The sequence below is a fragment of the Haliaeetus albicilla genome, chromosome 12 (assembly GCF_947461875.1).
Source record: "Haliaeetus albicilla chromosome 12, bHalAlb1.1, whole genome shotgun sequence".
In the NCBI taxonomy this organism is placed as follows: Eukaryota; Metazoa; Chordata; class Aves; order Accipitriformes; family Accipitridae; genus Haliaeetus; species Haliaeetus albicilla.
The window spans coordinates 13,775,659-13,791,593 of NC_091494.1; the positions used below are offsets into that span (position 1 = coordinate 13,775,659).

The 15,935-nt window shown below is 42.0% G+C and overlaps 3 protein-coding genes and 1 long non-coding RNA gene across 22 annotated transcripts in view; 2 read left to right on the forward strand and 2 right to left on the reverse strand.

The window, feature by feature from the left end:
- Window positions 1–10,993, forward strand: part of CCPG1 (cell cycle progression 1) — a 35,917-nt gene extending 24,924 nt beyond the window's left edge. For 5 of the 9 annotated variants that reach the window (XM_069798178.1, XM_069798175.1, XM_069798176.1 and 2 more), the window contains one exon: window positions 1,603–4,963. In XM_069798178.1, the coding sequence (XP_069654279.1) occupies window positions 1,603–1,783 (181 nt within the window). In that variant the 3' untranslated portion in view covers window positions 1,784–4,963. Of the gene's footprint in view, window positions 1–1,602; window positions 4,964–8,079 lie in introns of those variants that run through there. The other 4 variants (XM_069798180.1, XM_069798179.1, XM_069798181.1 and 1 more) reach the window with 4 other exon arrangements.
- On the reverse strand, window positions 2,206–12,201 carry PIGB (phosphatidylinositol glycan anchor biosynthesis class B). The gene is made up of 12 exons (XM_069798184.1): window positions 11,671–12,201; window positions 11,464–11,593; window positions 11,027–11,150; window positions 10,318–10,422; window positions 10,016–10,146; window positions 9,260–9,400; window positions 8,784–8,835; window positions 8,146–8,357; window positions 6,867–6,931; window positions 4,338–4,548; window positions 3,405–3,585; window positions 2,206–2,826 (listed from the first exon to the last, which is right to left on the reverse strand). The coding sequence occupies exons 1-12, from the start codon at window positions 12,143–12,145 to the stop codon at window positions 2,695–2,697; spliced, it is 1,959 nt and encodes a 652-aa protein (XP_069654285.1). The 5' UTR covers window positions 12,146–12,201; the 3' UTR covers window positions 2,206–2,694.
- Window positions 11,915–15,935, forward strand: part of RAB27A (RAB27A, member RAS oncogene family) — a 36,687-nt gene continuing 32,666 nt past the window's right edge. For 4 of the 11 annotated variants that reach the window (XM_069798190.1, XM_069798203.1, XM_069798196.1 and 1 more), the window contains exon 1: window positions 14,649–14,745. The gene's annotated coding sequence lies outside the window, so the exon portion shown is untranslated. Of the gene's footprint in view, window positions 11,939–14,614; window positions 14,746–15,935 lie in introns of those variants that run through there. The other 7 variants (XM_069798193.1, XM_069798200.1, XM_069798199.1 and 4 more) reach the window with 6 other exon arrangements.
- LOC138688029 (uncharacterized) lies at window positions 12,673–14,708 on the reverse strand. The gene is made up of 3 exons (XR_011327074.1): window positions 14,623–14,708; window positions 14,261–14,394; window positions 12,673–13,041 (listed from the first exon to the last, which is right to left on the reverse strand). It is a non-coding gene; the product is annotated as an uncharacterized lncRNA (long non-coding RNA).

Genomic DNA, 15,935 nt, shown 5'->3' on the forward strand with positions numbered 1-15,935 from the left:
GAATGAATAAGTATCTCAGAAGCAGCATTAACTAGGACTTCCTTGTTATCCTTCCCTGAATGAGGGTTTTGGATATATTTGAGCAGTCTCAAAGTCCTGTTCTGGCAAGTATATTCCCTGCTGGCTTTTCAGGAATTTCACTACTCTCTTGTAGTTTAGTGTAATACTGAGTGAGTCTGTATGCCCAGAGCAGAGCTACTCAAATGGCAGGCTTTAGGTCAGATCCTGATGTTGATACATTTTGTTCAGACTTGCTTACAAAGGTCCTTGGCATGAATTGTGTCCCACAGTACTTTCCTGTATCTACTGGTATTCCAGGGCTTCTACAGAGCAGTTGTGGTATGCTGCCTGGCTGGCCCAATGGAGCTAGATATGGTGGACTGTTTCAACTGCATAGAATTTGGTGAAAGAAAATTAAGCAAGCAGCCTTAATATATTGTGTGGAACTTGCTCTTTCTGGAACACTTAACGTATATATTTTATGTGGCTTTTAATATCATTGCTATTACAAAATTGGCTATATAGTCTCTTATGCTAATGTTTATCCTGATCAGGTAAGAAAAAAATGTGATGTATTAACGAATTTATAATACACAAGAAGTTGTCCTTGTAGCCATAACAACTTTTCCCTCTGCTGGTATTCAGTGCAAAGCATATTTAATATTTAGATCAAGGTGCAGTTCTTCAGTCAGGTTTCTCTTTTGGACTTGTATTGTTTATTATTTCACGTGTTTTATTGCAGCAGGAAGTCTGAATACTTAACCACTTTGGGGTTACTAAATATCATGTGAGGTAGTACTTTATCTTATTAAAAGTTGAACCATGAGGATGATACTTCTATCATCAGCTACCAAGTAGCTTTTTTAATGTGTAGTTTTGGCAACCACAACATAAGTTTTATGTTTTTATTTATAGTTCAAGTACTTCTTACTAATTTATTATTAAAATGAACTTTAATTTTTAATGAATTTAAATACTTAATTTTTGAGCACTTTAATTCAGTCTGCAGAAAAACAGGATTTCAAATTCATTTACTGATAGTATTATCTGAAGATGAAAATAGCCTTAGCTTAGCAGGTGGCTAGAAATGCTAGTCATATGATAACAGCATGTAGTATAATGGGACTGCTTGCATCAAAAACTGCAAGTGTTTTGTCAGTGCCCTCTCTCTCTGTATAAATGTACTTACTGTGCATTAAAACCTCTGAAGTGCCCATGTTTACACAAAGCATGCTTTCCTAAGGGTCTGTAAAGTTTTCATTCTTTTTATAGAGCAGAATGTAATAGAATAACTGAGAAATAGATGGTAACCTCACTCAGGCATCACAGTAGGGATAATCAAACAGCTGTTTACCTGGCTTTATTCTAAAAAGAACTTTGGGCAACCAGCTGCAGAGCTTTCTTTTAAGTATACCATGATTTAAACGAACACCCACCCCCAACCCCTTTGCTTACAAGAGAAAGGACTACTTAATGCTAATTTTGTTTTTGGTCAACCTCAGCATGTTAAAAGCTGTTCTTGACAATGTAATTGTGTTTCAAAATGCTTTTAGAGAGATGCTTTCATAAGAGTAGTAATAAGCTTTTGTTTACTCCTTGCAGTCGACCTAAAAGGCCTTCTTTTACACAAACTGAAAATTCCAGACATGAAAAACAAGCTCAGAAGTACCACCACCGTAATAAAAGAGAAGGTAAATGGCATAAACATGGTCGCACTAATGGAAGACACATGGCAAATCTTGAAATAGAATTGGGGCAATTACCCTTTGATCCAAAATATTGAGTAATATATGGTAAAAATAAGATTAGAATTCACACCTCTGGAAACTAATTTTTTTCAACAAAGCAGCAAGATGCAAGTTTTTTCTCTAAATAACTTGATTTTTACACATTTTTTTGTTAAAAGGCAGAAGTCAAGCTTTCTAATTTGCATATTCTGTACTGTTGCTTTAACTGTTCTTTGGAAGTGATGATAGTTTGGGTGCCAGCAGTATTGTTGCAGAAACTAGGCATGCAATGTATATGAAAAATATGCTTAACTGCATTCCATTAGTGTAGTTCAAGCTTGAGTCATGCACAATGTACCAATAATTAACTCCAATGTTTGATATACTAACTTCATCTCATCCTTCAAAAAATAGGTCTACATTATGGTAATGTATTTGTTAGTGTTTTGTAATCTTACACTTGCTTCTTGTCTTGGGGGGGGGGGGCTCAAGAGCTTGTTGAATTGTGAAGAATTTGCTGTGCTGCACTCTAATCAGCTTGCTGATTTAAGCACTTGAAATGTCTTGCATATCTGCATATTGTAGAAGAAAAATAAAGAGACATTGTGGGTAAAAGTCTTTATTTATAAAACAAACTTGGTATAGCTGTACAGTTCTATAAAAATGGTCCAGTCTTGTCTAATTTTTTATTGTTTAAGTAGTCATATGGTAACTTTGGTCTTCCTGATGTTTTCTAGTGTTGTAAGGTAGGTCAACACCCCCACCCTGCCATACTGCTACTGAAGTTGCCTTCAGGAAGAGGTTTATGTGTTTCCAGAGAGACAATGGCTGCCTAATCAGACCTCCCCATTTGACTTACCCGGTTTCAGACTCACTACTCTCTCCTTTCTGCAGTACAAGATCTTCTAAGCATAGTACTACTATGCAAAACTGATCTCATTTAGCTCTTAAGTCTAGAAACTGATCTTCAGGTACGATTAATGTCAGTTTTTTTCCTGTAGACATAGATATGGCTTCCAACTCGTCCTTGAGGTACATGAGTGTGAAAGACAGTAGCTGTTCTCTCATAGCCCCTTAAAGCTAGAAATGATGATATTTCCTGTAAATGAACATACATTAGTTTCCACAGTCAGAAAGTGCAGTTGGGAGCATCAGAACAGTGTTCCAAAGTCTTCTGAAAACTATCAATTCAATTGTTCCCTGGAAGCTTTATCCTTTATTTTAGGAAAGACTGCTAGAAAAAGAGGCATCTACCCTGTTTGATCCTGTCCAGAGTGGATATTCACCAGACACCATTGAGTACATGAACTTCATAAGAGAATTCAGGGGAAAAGGTACTCTGACTGCAGGGATTTTTGCTTGTCACTGTTGCTTACTTTTAAGTGTATGGTTCTGGGAACAGACCGCACATCTATTTTAATATGGCTTGAGGAGAATTCCATAAAACACTACTTTATGGCATGTAGAATTCGCACAGAGGAGAGGGCACACATGAATGTTAAGTACATATCACTAGAATGGTATCTATAGTACATCATGGACTAGGGGGGTCAATTTTAATTTAAGCTGTGTTTTAAAAAGTTGTGGAAAAACAATTTTCAAAAACTATAACTCTCCCCTAATTTATTTTGTAACTTGTCCTCAAAACTAGTTTGTTTCATCTTGTAGTTACCATACCTGTTCTAGCACACTGAAGAAGATCAAGTGACTGGGTAATAACGTATCATTGTAAAACTCCTTATTAAGCCAGCCAAGTGGATTAGAGTAAAATACATCTGCTTCATCAGTGTAGCTCTCATTTCCGGTTAGGTCTGGGGGACATTGAAGGAATCTCATTTTTAGAGGACAGTGAACATGACTAGGGAAAAAAACCAAAACAAACACTTCAGGATAAACTGATGACTGAAATGACTGATCACTTAAAAGATACCTCAGTCAAAACCGAAATTGATTAATTAGTTTTTTTCCCCTAGGGTCATATTTTCTTCCCTTCTGTACTTCATATGAAAGCAAAAGTAGAACAAGTGGATTCAGCTCCAAACTGTTGTGACTATGTCGTTAGCAGTTCACAGAAAGATTTATCTTAATAAAAATACCATCTTTATAACATAATTTTCTTAAAAAGGTACTCTTCCATATCAGCTTCACTGTTTGTATCTGCTTTAATGTTTTGCTTACTTGCCAGGATCTATTGCTAACTTTTTGGAATACTGACCTCAGTCATTGTACATTGTAATTACATTTCTTTACTCTCTAGCAGCAGAAGGTAAAATGAATGCAGTTTGACTGTAAAAATTAGTCTCTAGTTTTGCTACAAAAGTTACCATAATGAAGCAGTAGGACTTACTTCCAGAAGTCATAAGCCTTACTGCATATCCTCATACAAAGTTACTTTACAAAAACTGAATAAAGCTTAGATGCTGAATTTTATTCTGTGGTATAAGCATTTGGCTTATTTCCCCTATTCATTCTGTACGAAAAATCAAAACTCTTCCTGTATATGTTTATCCATCTAAATTTATGAAGCTGGGGGGTGGGGTGGGGGTGGAATCTTAATTTCTGCTTAAGTGTATGCATTTTAATATAGTACACTGTTAACTATTTAAATACCTGTAAAATGGAGTAGAGTGGCATGGCATCATGATGAAGACAAAAGCTTGTGACTGGTAAGAGCTATTGCAGAGTTGCTGTATGTGACTCATAACATCAAGAGAGCCTCGCTGGTGAATCAAGCCTGTATACAGAGCTGGGAGTAAGTTGGATAAAAGCAGGAAACTTGCTGCAGACTTCTTCCATGCTTTCAGGTGTTTCAAAGAATATCCTATAGAAACATTTGAGTAAGTTTTAGAGATGAGCAAATACTAACAATTCCACACAGTACTTTTGAAAGTACCACAACTTCCTGGAAGACCATTACTCTGATAACAGTACCTTGCTTTGAGGTATTTTAATACAGTGTTCTTTCAGTCTTTACTCTTTGAATGGAAATTCAAAGGTTAGACTTTGCACTTACTAACTTCTGCATTTAACAGTGTAAATGTTAAGCCCATACCTGTCTTGAAGTACAGAAGTACAATTGCAAAGCCAGTGCTTTGTCTCTTTAGAGCTTAATTTTAATTTCTTGTGGGGAAAACCAGTCCCTTCAGTAGTCTGGATGAATGATATGTGGTGACTTACTGATGTGTTCTGATTCATGCATGTCCAAGTAGAGCCAGAATAAATGGTAACTACGTGTGCTTTGGTATGGCTGTGGTGTTCTTTTTCTTCCAATATGCTGAAAGCTACAGCATTCCCTTGTTATTCATTTTTGAGCTACTATCCTTGGAAAAGCTTACTCTCCCATCTTTTCCCATCTCCCATCCCTGCCCCTTGCCCCCTACTTTTCTTGAAGGACCTAATAGGAAGAGACATTTCTCCTGGTGGGAGATAGCTGTATAAACCTGTTTCTCACAGCCACAACTTAGATGAACCTGGCACAGAAGACAGCTTCATGTTGTAACTAGTCTGGAAACCCTTATTAAGTCATCTGCTTTTCAGTACTAGGAGATAAAAATATTTTATGCAGCCTAGCTCTATGACCACCTTTACTGGATCACAAGAAACAAGTTAGAATATGCTTGTTTCAGAACTCAGTAACAAGTAAGTTAAATTAGTCTTCAGTTGGTCTGTTCTGACAAATTGCAGATCTTTATCTCAGATGAAAACAAAGTCCACTAATTAGGCTGTGGTTTAAACACAGTGGAAACATTCTATTATAGACATTTTTTACTGCTTTTGTGAAACACTATTAGCTTATCTTTAAGTATGCTTGGAAATGACTTTGAAATTCATGTGGGGTTTTTTTCCTGCTTTTATTTAATAATGTTTTGAGCCATTTAAAAAGACCTCTTTGTTATCAGACCACTGAATTATCAGAAATAACTTTTGTCATTTTTTTCTTTACTAAAGTATCCAAACAGATGATAATTAGTTCTTGATAAATTGTGTAGTTAACCTCATTCCCTTATAGACATGGAAGTTAGGAGGGAGGGATATTAACAAAAAATAGTGGTCTGATTAGAATTTTTCTGCATGTGAGGTAGAACTGGTTCATCTTAAACCTGCTATTGAACTAAGCCAAGACATATTACGTATCTGATCTGAGAGCAAAATTACTGAAACAAGATTTTCTTTAACCTGTTTTGCTAGTCTAAACAAAAGTAAATTACAATTTTCATTTATTCATCTGTTTTGGACTTGTATTTAAACTAAAACTATACAGCTTCATGTTCCAGAGGTTTTAATTTTTCCTTTGCAACTTTTCAGCATACTAGACTTGACATCATGGTTTTACTTTTCCTATAGACTATTGTAGTTAATTCCTACTTTTGTAAAATATAAACCACTTCCTTATTAGGCTCTCTTCTGTGTTTAAAAGAAAAAAAACACAAAACAGGAGAAAAAAGAGAAATTAATACTCTACAAGTGCCAGTTACAGTATCAGAAAAATCTTTGTTAGTAAAAGCAATATGCTTTCCAGTTTAAACTGTGGACACGTTCTCTTTAATTAATTTTTAAGTTAACCACGTTAATTCAGGGACCTTACTCCTGTTTTAACAAACTCCCCTTACTATAGCTGAAGGAAAAAGCTATCACATTAACTGTTCTAAAACTTCTATGGGAAGTAGCCTCCAGCTGGTGGTTGGTCAAGAGCAGATATATCATCATCTGCTAACTCACCTGAATCTAGGAAAGGATAATTTTAGGTTTTGAATACTAATTTTTTTGTTGCATACTCAAAGGCATTTGTCAGGCATATTTGAGAGAACCAGGTGGAAAAATACTACAAAGGAGCCAAGGAACAAAATTCACTGTAAGGGTGGCATTGCTAAGAAGTTATGAGTTACTGAGGCAATTTTCATATTTTTTGCAGGAAGTACTTTTATCCATGCTGAGGATTCTCTATCTGTGTTTCAGTCTCTTGCTGTTCCTCTTTTTTTTTTTTTTTTTTCCTTGTCTTCTTTTTCTCCTAGCTGTAAGAGAGGGTTAGGCTAGTTCTAAGACTCCTTTGTCAAATACCTACACTGACTATTAACAGTCTCTGTTTAGGTAAAAATTATATACAGGGAAGATTGCAAGACATTTGAAACCAATGCTTACCACAAAAAACCATGCAAAATGGCAGTACTGGATAGATGAACCTGAATTCTTTATGGCTCAGCGTGCTGTAATAAAACAGATGTAATACTACAGCAAGAAAGTTAAATGCATCAGTTCTGTTGATAAAATGTGTTTTAGAGCATGGAAGAAAAACACTTGCACGTACTAAAAAGCTTCTGGCATTGAAGCAGTTTAGAGTAAAAATCCAAACTGTCCCTTCTTAAGAACATAATGAGTACACTCAAATTAAGACTATTTGGTCAGTTTAAACCAAGCACTAATAAAAGTACCTGGCTACTACTTTAGCAATTAAGTGGTCTGATTCTATGACTACTAGATACAACTTAGCTAGTACTTCACCACGTTGCTTTCTGTAACAAAACACAATAAAAAGTATGGATGAGAAGCTAAGATTCAAGTACACATTTGTATCTAACAGAGTAACAACTCACCTCTGGTAATACAACTTTACACAATTTCCCATGCCAACTTTTGAGGCTTTTTTGGGGATTACCACAAGACTTGTGTCATGGGAATCCAACAGGTTCTTAGAAGACTAAGGGAGATTAAAAAAAGGGCATAAAACCAGTAGAGTTACATCCAGTTTTGAGTTGGACTGAAGAAGAGGTGGCATTTGTGGCCTCAGTACTGTTTTGCTGTATTCTGTTACTATTGTAGTCCAACACCATTTATTACTTAATATTTATTAATTTGCTGTATCTTTTCTTGTCTGAAGGTGTCTCATTTAATCTACAGTTAATTCTGATGCTTTAGAAAGAGCTTACCTTTTCTTCTATTTCTCAAAATGAGACATACAGTCCTATGATAAATGTTAAGAACTGTGCATAGACTTGTGAATGGAGTAAGTTTTAGAGGCCTAAGAACTTCTGATCTTACTGGGGATGTATTAAAGAACTAAATGAAATGGTATTTTCATTAACAGGCATCTAGTATGTACAGTTTTCTAACTAGTTCTATTGTTGCTTAAACACCTGGTAGGTGATTTGAGTGTTGTTTTTCATTTTCCATTGAATTTCATACTGAATTACTTTAAGGGTCTGATCAATTCTAAAAATTTGTTTGGTAAAGATAGAAGAAGTAGCATTACATAAAATTCTAGAAAGTGTTGTATAATTGACTGCATTTCTTGGAGCGTTTGAATAGTTTAAAGTTTTCTATCACTTAACCTGAATACTATGCTTTTTTGTTCTAGAGAGGACATGAGCTTTGAAAAGAACACAACCAGTGAAAGACAGTAGTTACACTTAGGAGAAATTACCTGTATACCAACACTGTCCAAATCACTGCCATTAGAAAGATGCGATACCTTTTTGGTGCCAGCACACAGCCATGAATAAAGAAAGGCAGATGGGTACCCAAGATGACTGGTAGTCCCTGAGTGAAGTACCAATGCCAAGGATGAGATCCGTAAAACGTTCCCAAATTCTGCAGCACGTTGAATTTCAAGAAGTTCAGCTGAACCAGTACCCACTGGGAGATTCAGGGGGTGGGGGTGGGCAGTGTTAAATACAAATCGAAAGTGAAAACCAACAGCTAAATTGAATTACACAGTCATCACTGGCCTTAAATGATACAGCATTTTCATTCATATTTCTGTTTTCTACTAAGACTCATCAGAGACTTCCTATGTTTAGCAGTTAACACAGCAGTATGTAAGTTTTGCAGTTTGTTGATAACTATTGATTTATTGAGAGCTGAGCATGCTGACTTTAAAGTAACAGTCTGTCATTTAAAATAACTGAGAAGTCAGCGTTTAAGGGTTTATGGCTTAGGATGTATTTAGAGATCATAGGCCAGGCACAGTCACAGAAATAACAGAGAAGTCTGAAACATCCGTCCATGTTAAAATGCTTAAACCCAACCTTTTTCTTATAAGTCAAGTTTAAAACAACTTACCTCACCAAAAAACACACGGTCAATTATTAAAGAGGTTCCTACTGTGACCAATCTGCAAAAATGGAAAGTGGGTTGCACTTGATATTGCCTGAGTTGCTTTTGTATCAGATTCTACTCTTCTCCAAATAGCTATCAAAACTCCCTGATTCCTAATCTTTTTTGAGATTACCCATACTCATGGCCATTTTACAGCAGCCAGTTGCCATCACTTAGAACCCTTGGCACAATCCTAGATTAAGCTGGAATGCTGTTCATGTCTCCCCCTCATGAAATCTCTCCTAGTGCTTTTTGCATCATATGCATTGATTTGAAGGAACCATACCTCTCTTTAAACTTTTGCAAAAGAACTCTTTTTTTTTTTCCCCTTGTTTTTTTACGTGAAATCAGCTTTTTTGGGTTGTCTGCCTTTGTGGTGCTAAAATCAATCTTAAGATACAGCTGTGCGCAGTCACATTTTAAATTCAGAAAGAACTTACCCAACTGGAATGTAGTTGTGTAGGATAAGGTCTGCTTTCCTCTGTTCTTGCAAAAAATGACTGAAGACTAAAGGTATCCATGGGATGACAGCAGTAGGACGAATAACAATTGCAAGTGCTATCAAAGCTAAATATTTGCAACTAGAATGAGGGAACATAAGAAAAACAGAAGTTTATCAAAAGGTTTGGTCAATTCTTTTGCAGACGGTGACATTTCAACAATATAAATACTGTCATGTCTCTGACAAAGTTCTTCATGCGGCAGGCAACTTGGATTCTCTCAGTGCAGATACTCTGTTTTGCTTGGAAGGCTGCCAACTATATAGTTGCTTTATTAGCAATGGAGTTGCTAACTAGAATCACATGCTTGCTTTAAAATAGATAGCTGGTAAAGAAAGTCATGACCACAAATTCACCTATATCTGAATCCAAGCAAGCTTTTGTTATCTTTTCCCAAGTTACCACAAATTCCAGTCCTTTAAAGTTTAAACTAAAGTTTCCCATAAAGCGATACTTTGCATAAGGGAGCTGGAGAATAGTAATTTCACATACCAGCTATATCATGGCTTCAGAAAATTTTTTAGAGGAAATACCACAACTGCTGTTCCTTCCGTGATCTAGAGCTCTTGGTACATGAATGAGGTGGGTTTGGTTGCCTTACATTTTAAGATAAAAATTAGCATTTTAAACAGTATCAGTAGATTGGTGTTATCCCAAGCCAAAAATTATCAGTACTGTTAGTAGGAAGTTTCTCACCTGCTCCCCATCTTGGAACCTTTTATCGGATAGTAGGAAAGAGCAAAAATGGTAAGAAGAGTCTCCATGGTGTTTGTTAGAGTTCTGGTACAGGAATACCATGTAAACCAGGAACACAGCTGACAGAAGTACTGAAAATAATTACGAACAACAGGATGCACAGGGAGAAATGTTAAAACAAATTCTGTAGTTTTAAACAAAGGTGGTAATTCTTCAAGGTGTGACATCATTTTGCTGTAAACACGCTACAACAAACAGTGTTTATTAACATGCATAAAATTTTTTTAAAGGCTGAGACTCACCACGCACTTTGCTGTTTCTGCATTTTCAAGGTGTTGCACTAATGAGTAAAGCTTCACATCAGCAAAAGCTGCCAGCACTGCCTGTGCAAGTCTAGGGACCCATATCTATATAAGCAGAGAGAAAATTTTACTTGCAACAAACCTGTTAAATTCCAAGTTTGAAGAGAGGACTACTGAATTAGTGAACAATTGTTCAGACCTGAAAATAGTGAATTAGTGAATATTCTCTATAGCTGTTTATGATTTTTAAAAAGTGTTTTATTATGACTAGTATTTTTGCCAAAACAAAGAAAGTCTAAAGTTCAGCTGACTGCAAATTGAGAGTAGAATTCTTTGCCATTCATCAACAGAAGTCAAAAGGGGCTGTTGTTGCTGCGTTTAGTAGAAATATACATTATTAAACAGTTTGGAAAGCTGAACCAGTGAGCAATTACGATGTAGTGGCAAAGGACGTCAGTATGAAACTCAAGGAGATTGATGGAGGCCAAGAATAATCCTCTGCAGTCACAGGCATCGGTACCGTGACTGGAGGTCTACGACCAAGTTCTGCACCCATGCGAAACACTTCGGTGAGGTCTCTGTGCTAATACATCTCCAATTGCCAGATTCAAGGCTTTGTATTTTACCTGGACAACGATAAAAATACCCTGAATTTAAATACAGTGCTTTTAAATTGAATAGCGGGTGTGCTTTTTTTAATTATACTCACCAGCAGGTGAACGTCATCCTTAGCCAGCAGCTGTAAAGCCTTGTAGATGCCCGCAAAGATCAGTGGGTACGAGTAGCCCCTTAAGCCATTTGCCCATTCCCAAGTCAGGTACCCATAATTGTTAGTATTAAGGATGGATCATAAACAGCTGAAACAAAAGTTTTCCTTCGAGCTGTGTTATTCTCAGACTTGCCCGGGTCGAGACATTTCCCCTCCTGGCCGAAAGCAGTGGGGATTTTGTTACTGGTCCAGCTAACGCCTTACTGCCCTGGCAATCCCTACCCGAGCGCTCCTCCCGCTCAGGGCGCCGCGGCCGCGACCCTCCGGTCACGCAGGGGCGGTGATGTGTGTGTGTGTGTGTGTGTGTGTGGCCCCGGCCCCGGCCCGCAGGAAGCGATGGCGGCAGCGAGCGGGGGGGCCGCGAAGGATATTTGAAGACCATGCGGTGCGCCACCTCCAGCGACTGCCAGTACTCGTCCGGGACGAAGCTGGTCTGGACGAGGAAGCAGTTGAGCGTCCGCAGCGCCACCGTGAGCGCCAGCAGCGGCGCTGGCCCGCCGGCAGCGCCTGCGGAGGGGAAGGCTGGCTGTCAAGGGTCCCTCCCAGGGCCGCTGCCGCCGCCCGCCCCGCCCCGCCCCGCTTACCGGCGCCTCGCTGCCCGGCGGGTCCGCCGGGGGCGCCGTACAGCACCGACCGGCGCTTGCGGAGCCGCACCGCCTCCGGCCTCCGCGCCCGGGCCCGCGCCAGCAGCCCGCCGGCCGCCTCCATCCGCGGGGGCGCGCCTCCGGCGGCGGCGGCGCACGCGCGACCCGGCGGCGGCGGCGGAGGAGGCGGCACCGCCGGCCGGCACTTCCTTCCGGTCGCTCTAGCGAACGGGGGAGGCCTCCGCTCTGTGGTCTCCCGTCCTGTCAGGTGAGGAGCGCCGGGCCTGGCAGGGCGCTGCTCGGGGCCGCGGGGCGACGCGCTCCCGGGGCGGGGAGCACCGGGCCCTCTTCTGCCCCCGCTCCCCGCCGGACGGGGGAAGGTGCCGCCGAGCAGCGCGGAGAGGCCGCGGGGCCTCGCGCGCGTGCCTCTGTCTCTGTGTCTGTCTGCGGGCGCGGCAGCGCCGCCTGGCGGCATGTGGGGGCGGCTGCCGCTGCCGCAGGTGGCTCTGGCCGTGGCCCTCGGCGTGGCCAGCGGGCTCTACATCTACCGGCCCGTCTTCCAGCCGCCCGGCCCCCCGCCGCCCCCCGAGGGCACGGCGGGGCCGCCGGCGGACGCCGCGCCGGAGAAGAGGGCCTGAGGGAGTCGTGTGAGCCGCGTCGCTCGCCCTGGCGCCGTTCCCCGGTACCGCCTCGCAGCCCGGCCCTCCGCGCCCCCCCCCCCCCGTCAGAGGAAATGGCGCCCAAGCCTGTCACGAAGTCGGAGCGTTCGTCGCCCGCCGGGGAACGTCCCTCCTGCGGCGTGTGCCAGCCGCGGCCGTCCCGAGCGGCCCTGCTGCGAAGCCATCAGCCAGCTGAAGGTGTAACTGTATACGAGCGTGTTTGGTACCAGCCTGTAGGGACCTGAATGTTGAAATATGTATAAAATTCTGAATGTTTAAAGGTATGTCTTCACGTCTAAGTTTGAATGACCACCGGGGAACTGGAAAAAGAAAGTTGCTGTCGTACAGTTACGCTTTGTGGGTTTTTTTGGACTGCCTCTGGTCCGATCCTCCGAGCGATAAATACCATTTTTATCTACTTGTCACGCTTTCAGTTCTTAATACTTTGCTTCTGTTGGGAATGCAGTTGTGCTGATGGCTGAGAAAGGAACTGCACCCAACTTCGGTGTCCTTGGCTTGTACTCATACCTGTATATAGATACATACACACATGTACCGCACATGCATATACGCATCTTTGATTCCTGACGGAGTGAGGCTAGAGTGGCTATTTAGTAGATAAGGTTGCCTGAAAGTCAGGCTGTACTTGGAGAAGTGCTTCAGCGTGTAGCTCAGGAGGACAGCGTTAATCTTGCGATAGGTGTGGATCAGTCTGACAAAGAGAACAGAATCTGAGTCTGAGGAAAACTAGATCAGTAGATATTTCAAGACTTTAGTAAATCTAAAAAGAAACCAAAACCTGCAGATCTTTGGAGGAACTTCTGTCAGATTTTGGTTTTAATGCAGAATCTTGTTTGGGCAGCATGAGGGAAGAAATCCTTACTCCGGATGAGCTTTTAATTTAAAGCCAGGAATGATGAGACTGCTGGAGGCAGTGGGTAGACTTTACAGAAGCTAAGGTGAGAGGGTAGCAGTAGAAGGTGGACCGGGAGCTTCAGTTGGGTCCACGATGAATCTATTTTGGACATGTCTGTGTCAACACAAGTCTGTGACAAGTGCAAACACAGAACTACTGTGGTGACTCCAGCACTTTCCTTTGTTAAGACGACCATTCGGTATTGAAAAGGCCATTTTAAAAAGGTATAACAGGTCTAGTGGGCACTTCCTTTGTAAGCATAATTGCTGGAAGTTTGTTGTCGTGGTTTAACCCCAGCCAGCAACTAAGCACCACGCAGCCGCTCACTCACTCCCCCCCCCCCCATCCAGTGGGATGGGGGAGAAAATCAGGAAAAGAAGTAAAACTCCTGGGTTGAGATAAGAACGATTTAATAGAACAGAAAAGAAGAGACTAATAATGATAATGATAACACTAATAAAATGACAACAGTAGCAATAAAAGGATTGAAATGTACAAATGATGCGCAGGGCAATTGCTCACCACCCGCCGACCGACACCCAGCCAGTCCCCAAGCGGCGAAAAACCCTGCCCCCCCCTTCCCAGTTCCTAAACTAGATGGGACGTCACATGGTATGGAATACACTGTTGGCCAGTTTGGGTCAGGTGCCCTGGCTGGGCATGAGAAGCTGAAAAATCCTTGACTGTAGTCTAAACACTACTGAGCAACAACTGAAAACATCAGTGTTATCAACATTCTTCACATACTGAACTCAAAACATAGCACTGTACCAGCTACTAGGAAGACGGTTAACTACATCCCAGCTGAAACCAGGACATTTGTCCATAGAGATGGCCGCTAATTTTGAAAAGTCTCAAGAAAGAGGACGTCTAAAGTGATGCAGACAGAAAGGGTTATTGATGCAGCTGGTCTTAGGACCGTGCTTGCTGAGTTCCTGAGACTGCTGGATTTAAAGTGTGAAAGTACTTCCGTCTTGTGAGGGGAGCTAGCCAGCAGGCGGCACAAAAATCTCACCAAATCCGCAGTGGTGAAGATTAATCTGGTACCACGTATTTTCCCTTCAAAACCTGTTTTGCCTCTCATGAATTTTTATTAAACGGCGTGTGATCTTTCAGCAAAGTCAGGAGCAGCACGACCGAAGAACCAGCCTGTTTCATTAAAAATGGCCCCTCTGAATTTGAGCAAAGCGAGTATAGCAGGAGGCAGTGCCTGAGCATCGCACCCCGCTGCGGTACGGTGCTGCCCCCGGGCCGTGCTCGCCAGCCCGTTCCGGGGGTCGGGGGGGGTGTCGGGGGGCCGAGCCGAGCCGAGCCACCCCGGAGCGGTGCTGCTCGTCTTGCCCTGCCTTACCCTGCCCGCCGCCGTCCCGCCCCTACCTCGGGCCTTACGGGAAGTGATGTTGCCTTGACGGAAAAGGCACGCTTGCAGCCCCCAAAAAAAGGGCAGGTGCGGAGGGACGCGGCGCTGCGGGAGTCCCGGTGGCCGGGGGAGGCGAGCAGGTAGGAGGGCAGCGAGCCGGGCTGAGGGGCGCCGGGGCGGGAGGGGGCTGCTGCGGGAGGGACGGGAGGACCTCAGAGAAACGCCTCTGCTGCAAAAGGAGTTAATGAATAATCTCGGGACGAGTGGTTTGGGCAGGGAACTCGAAATACTGGGGGGAAAAAGGTGATTTCCCAGTGCTGCAGAGCCTGGGGAGCCGGCCAGTGCCCCTGGCTGCCGGGACCACCACCTAAGGCAGCGGGAGTTCGGCAAACTCCAGCGCTCTGCGGGCTGGCTGCTTCTCTCACCTACCGACGTGGGGTTTTTAAGGAGGGGGCCTCTGTTCGTGAGATTAAAGGCAAAAGTCTGAAGCCTCGGCCTTTCGGCTGTCCACGCATGTGCGTAACTTGTGCAACTGCTGCCGTGAAGACGAGCACACAAATAATCCCTCTCGGGCCTTCCCACGTAGCAGATGTAGGACCTGGAAGTTTCCCACAGCTCAGGACACGCGTTTCTTTTGTAAAAAAGGGGAGTGGATTGCATGTTTGCTTCAAAAAGAAAAAAAAGCTTTTAAAAATGGTAAATTGTTGAGGGAGCAATATAAGTGTGTTTTATCCGTTTAGCCAGAACTTAAATCTTGCTATTTGAATGTCAACAGATCTGTTGCTTCTTTCTGAAGATGGCATGTTTGACAGAGTCTCCTTGCTGAGAGGAGGGTTCAGGAGGTCTCTTCAACCTGATGTGCAGTGCTTGGGCTAAACTAACGCTTTCGTGATCTTGGATCCAAAGAAAGCTAAATCCATCAGAAAAACATCTTGTTTTTTCTAGCTCTATAAGTAGTATTTTTTTATGGTGCTAGTGAAGTATAAAGGACATGCCTAGAACTGTCAAAACCACCCAATTTTAATTTTTATCTCTCCCTAGAGATGCATCAGGTGTATTTTGAGCTTTCTGATTCTATGACACCTCAAACACTTTCCGTAATGATTACTACTTATGAGGTTTTCATCGGGATAACGCATGTGCATGTTTGGAGTTCTGCTAGGTGTTACTGGCAAGGTGATGTTTCTCTATACTTAGGGTTTTTATTGAAAGTCTACAAAATATTTATTGATTTCCACGCATAAAATGCATTAGCGGCACTAATCAGTTTCTAAAATCTATTCTGCCTGCCTTTTCTTGGAAATTTATTCTTATGTAGACTTGTCTTCTC

Coding starts and splice junctions, on each gene's coding strand:
- PIGB (XM_069798184.1), bottom strand. CDS start 12,145: ATGCCGCCAGGCGGCGCTGCCGCGCCCGCAGACAGACACAGAGACAGA. Junction 4,549..6,866: donor ATTTTGCATGGTTTTTTGTG/GTAAGCATTGGT, acceptor ATGTTTCTATAG/GATATTCTTTGAAACACCTG. Junction 2,827..3,404: donor TCTTCAGTGTGCTAGAACAG/GTATGGTAACTA, acceptor GTTCATTTACAG/GAAATATCATCATTTCTAGC.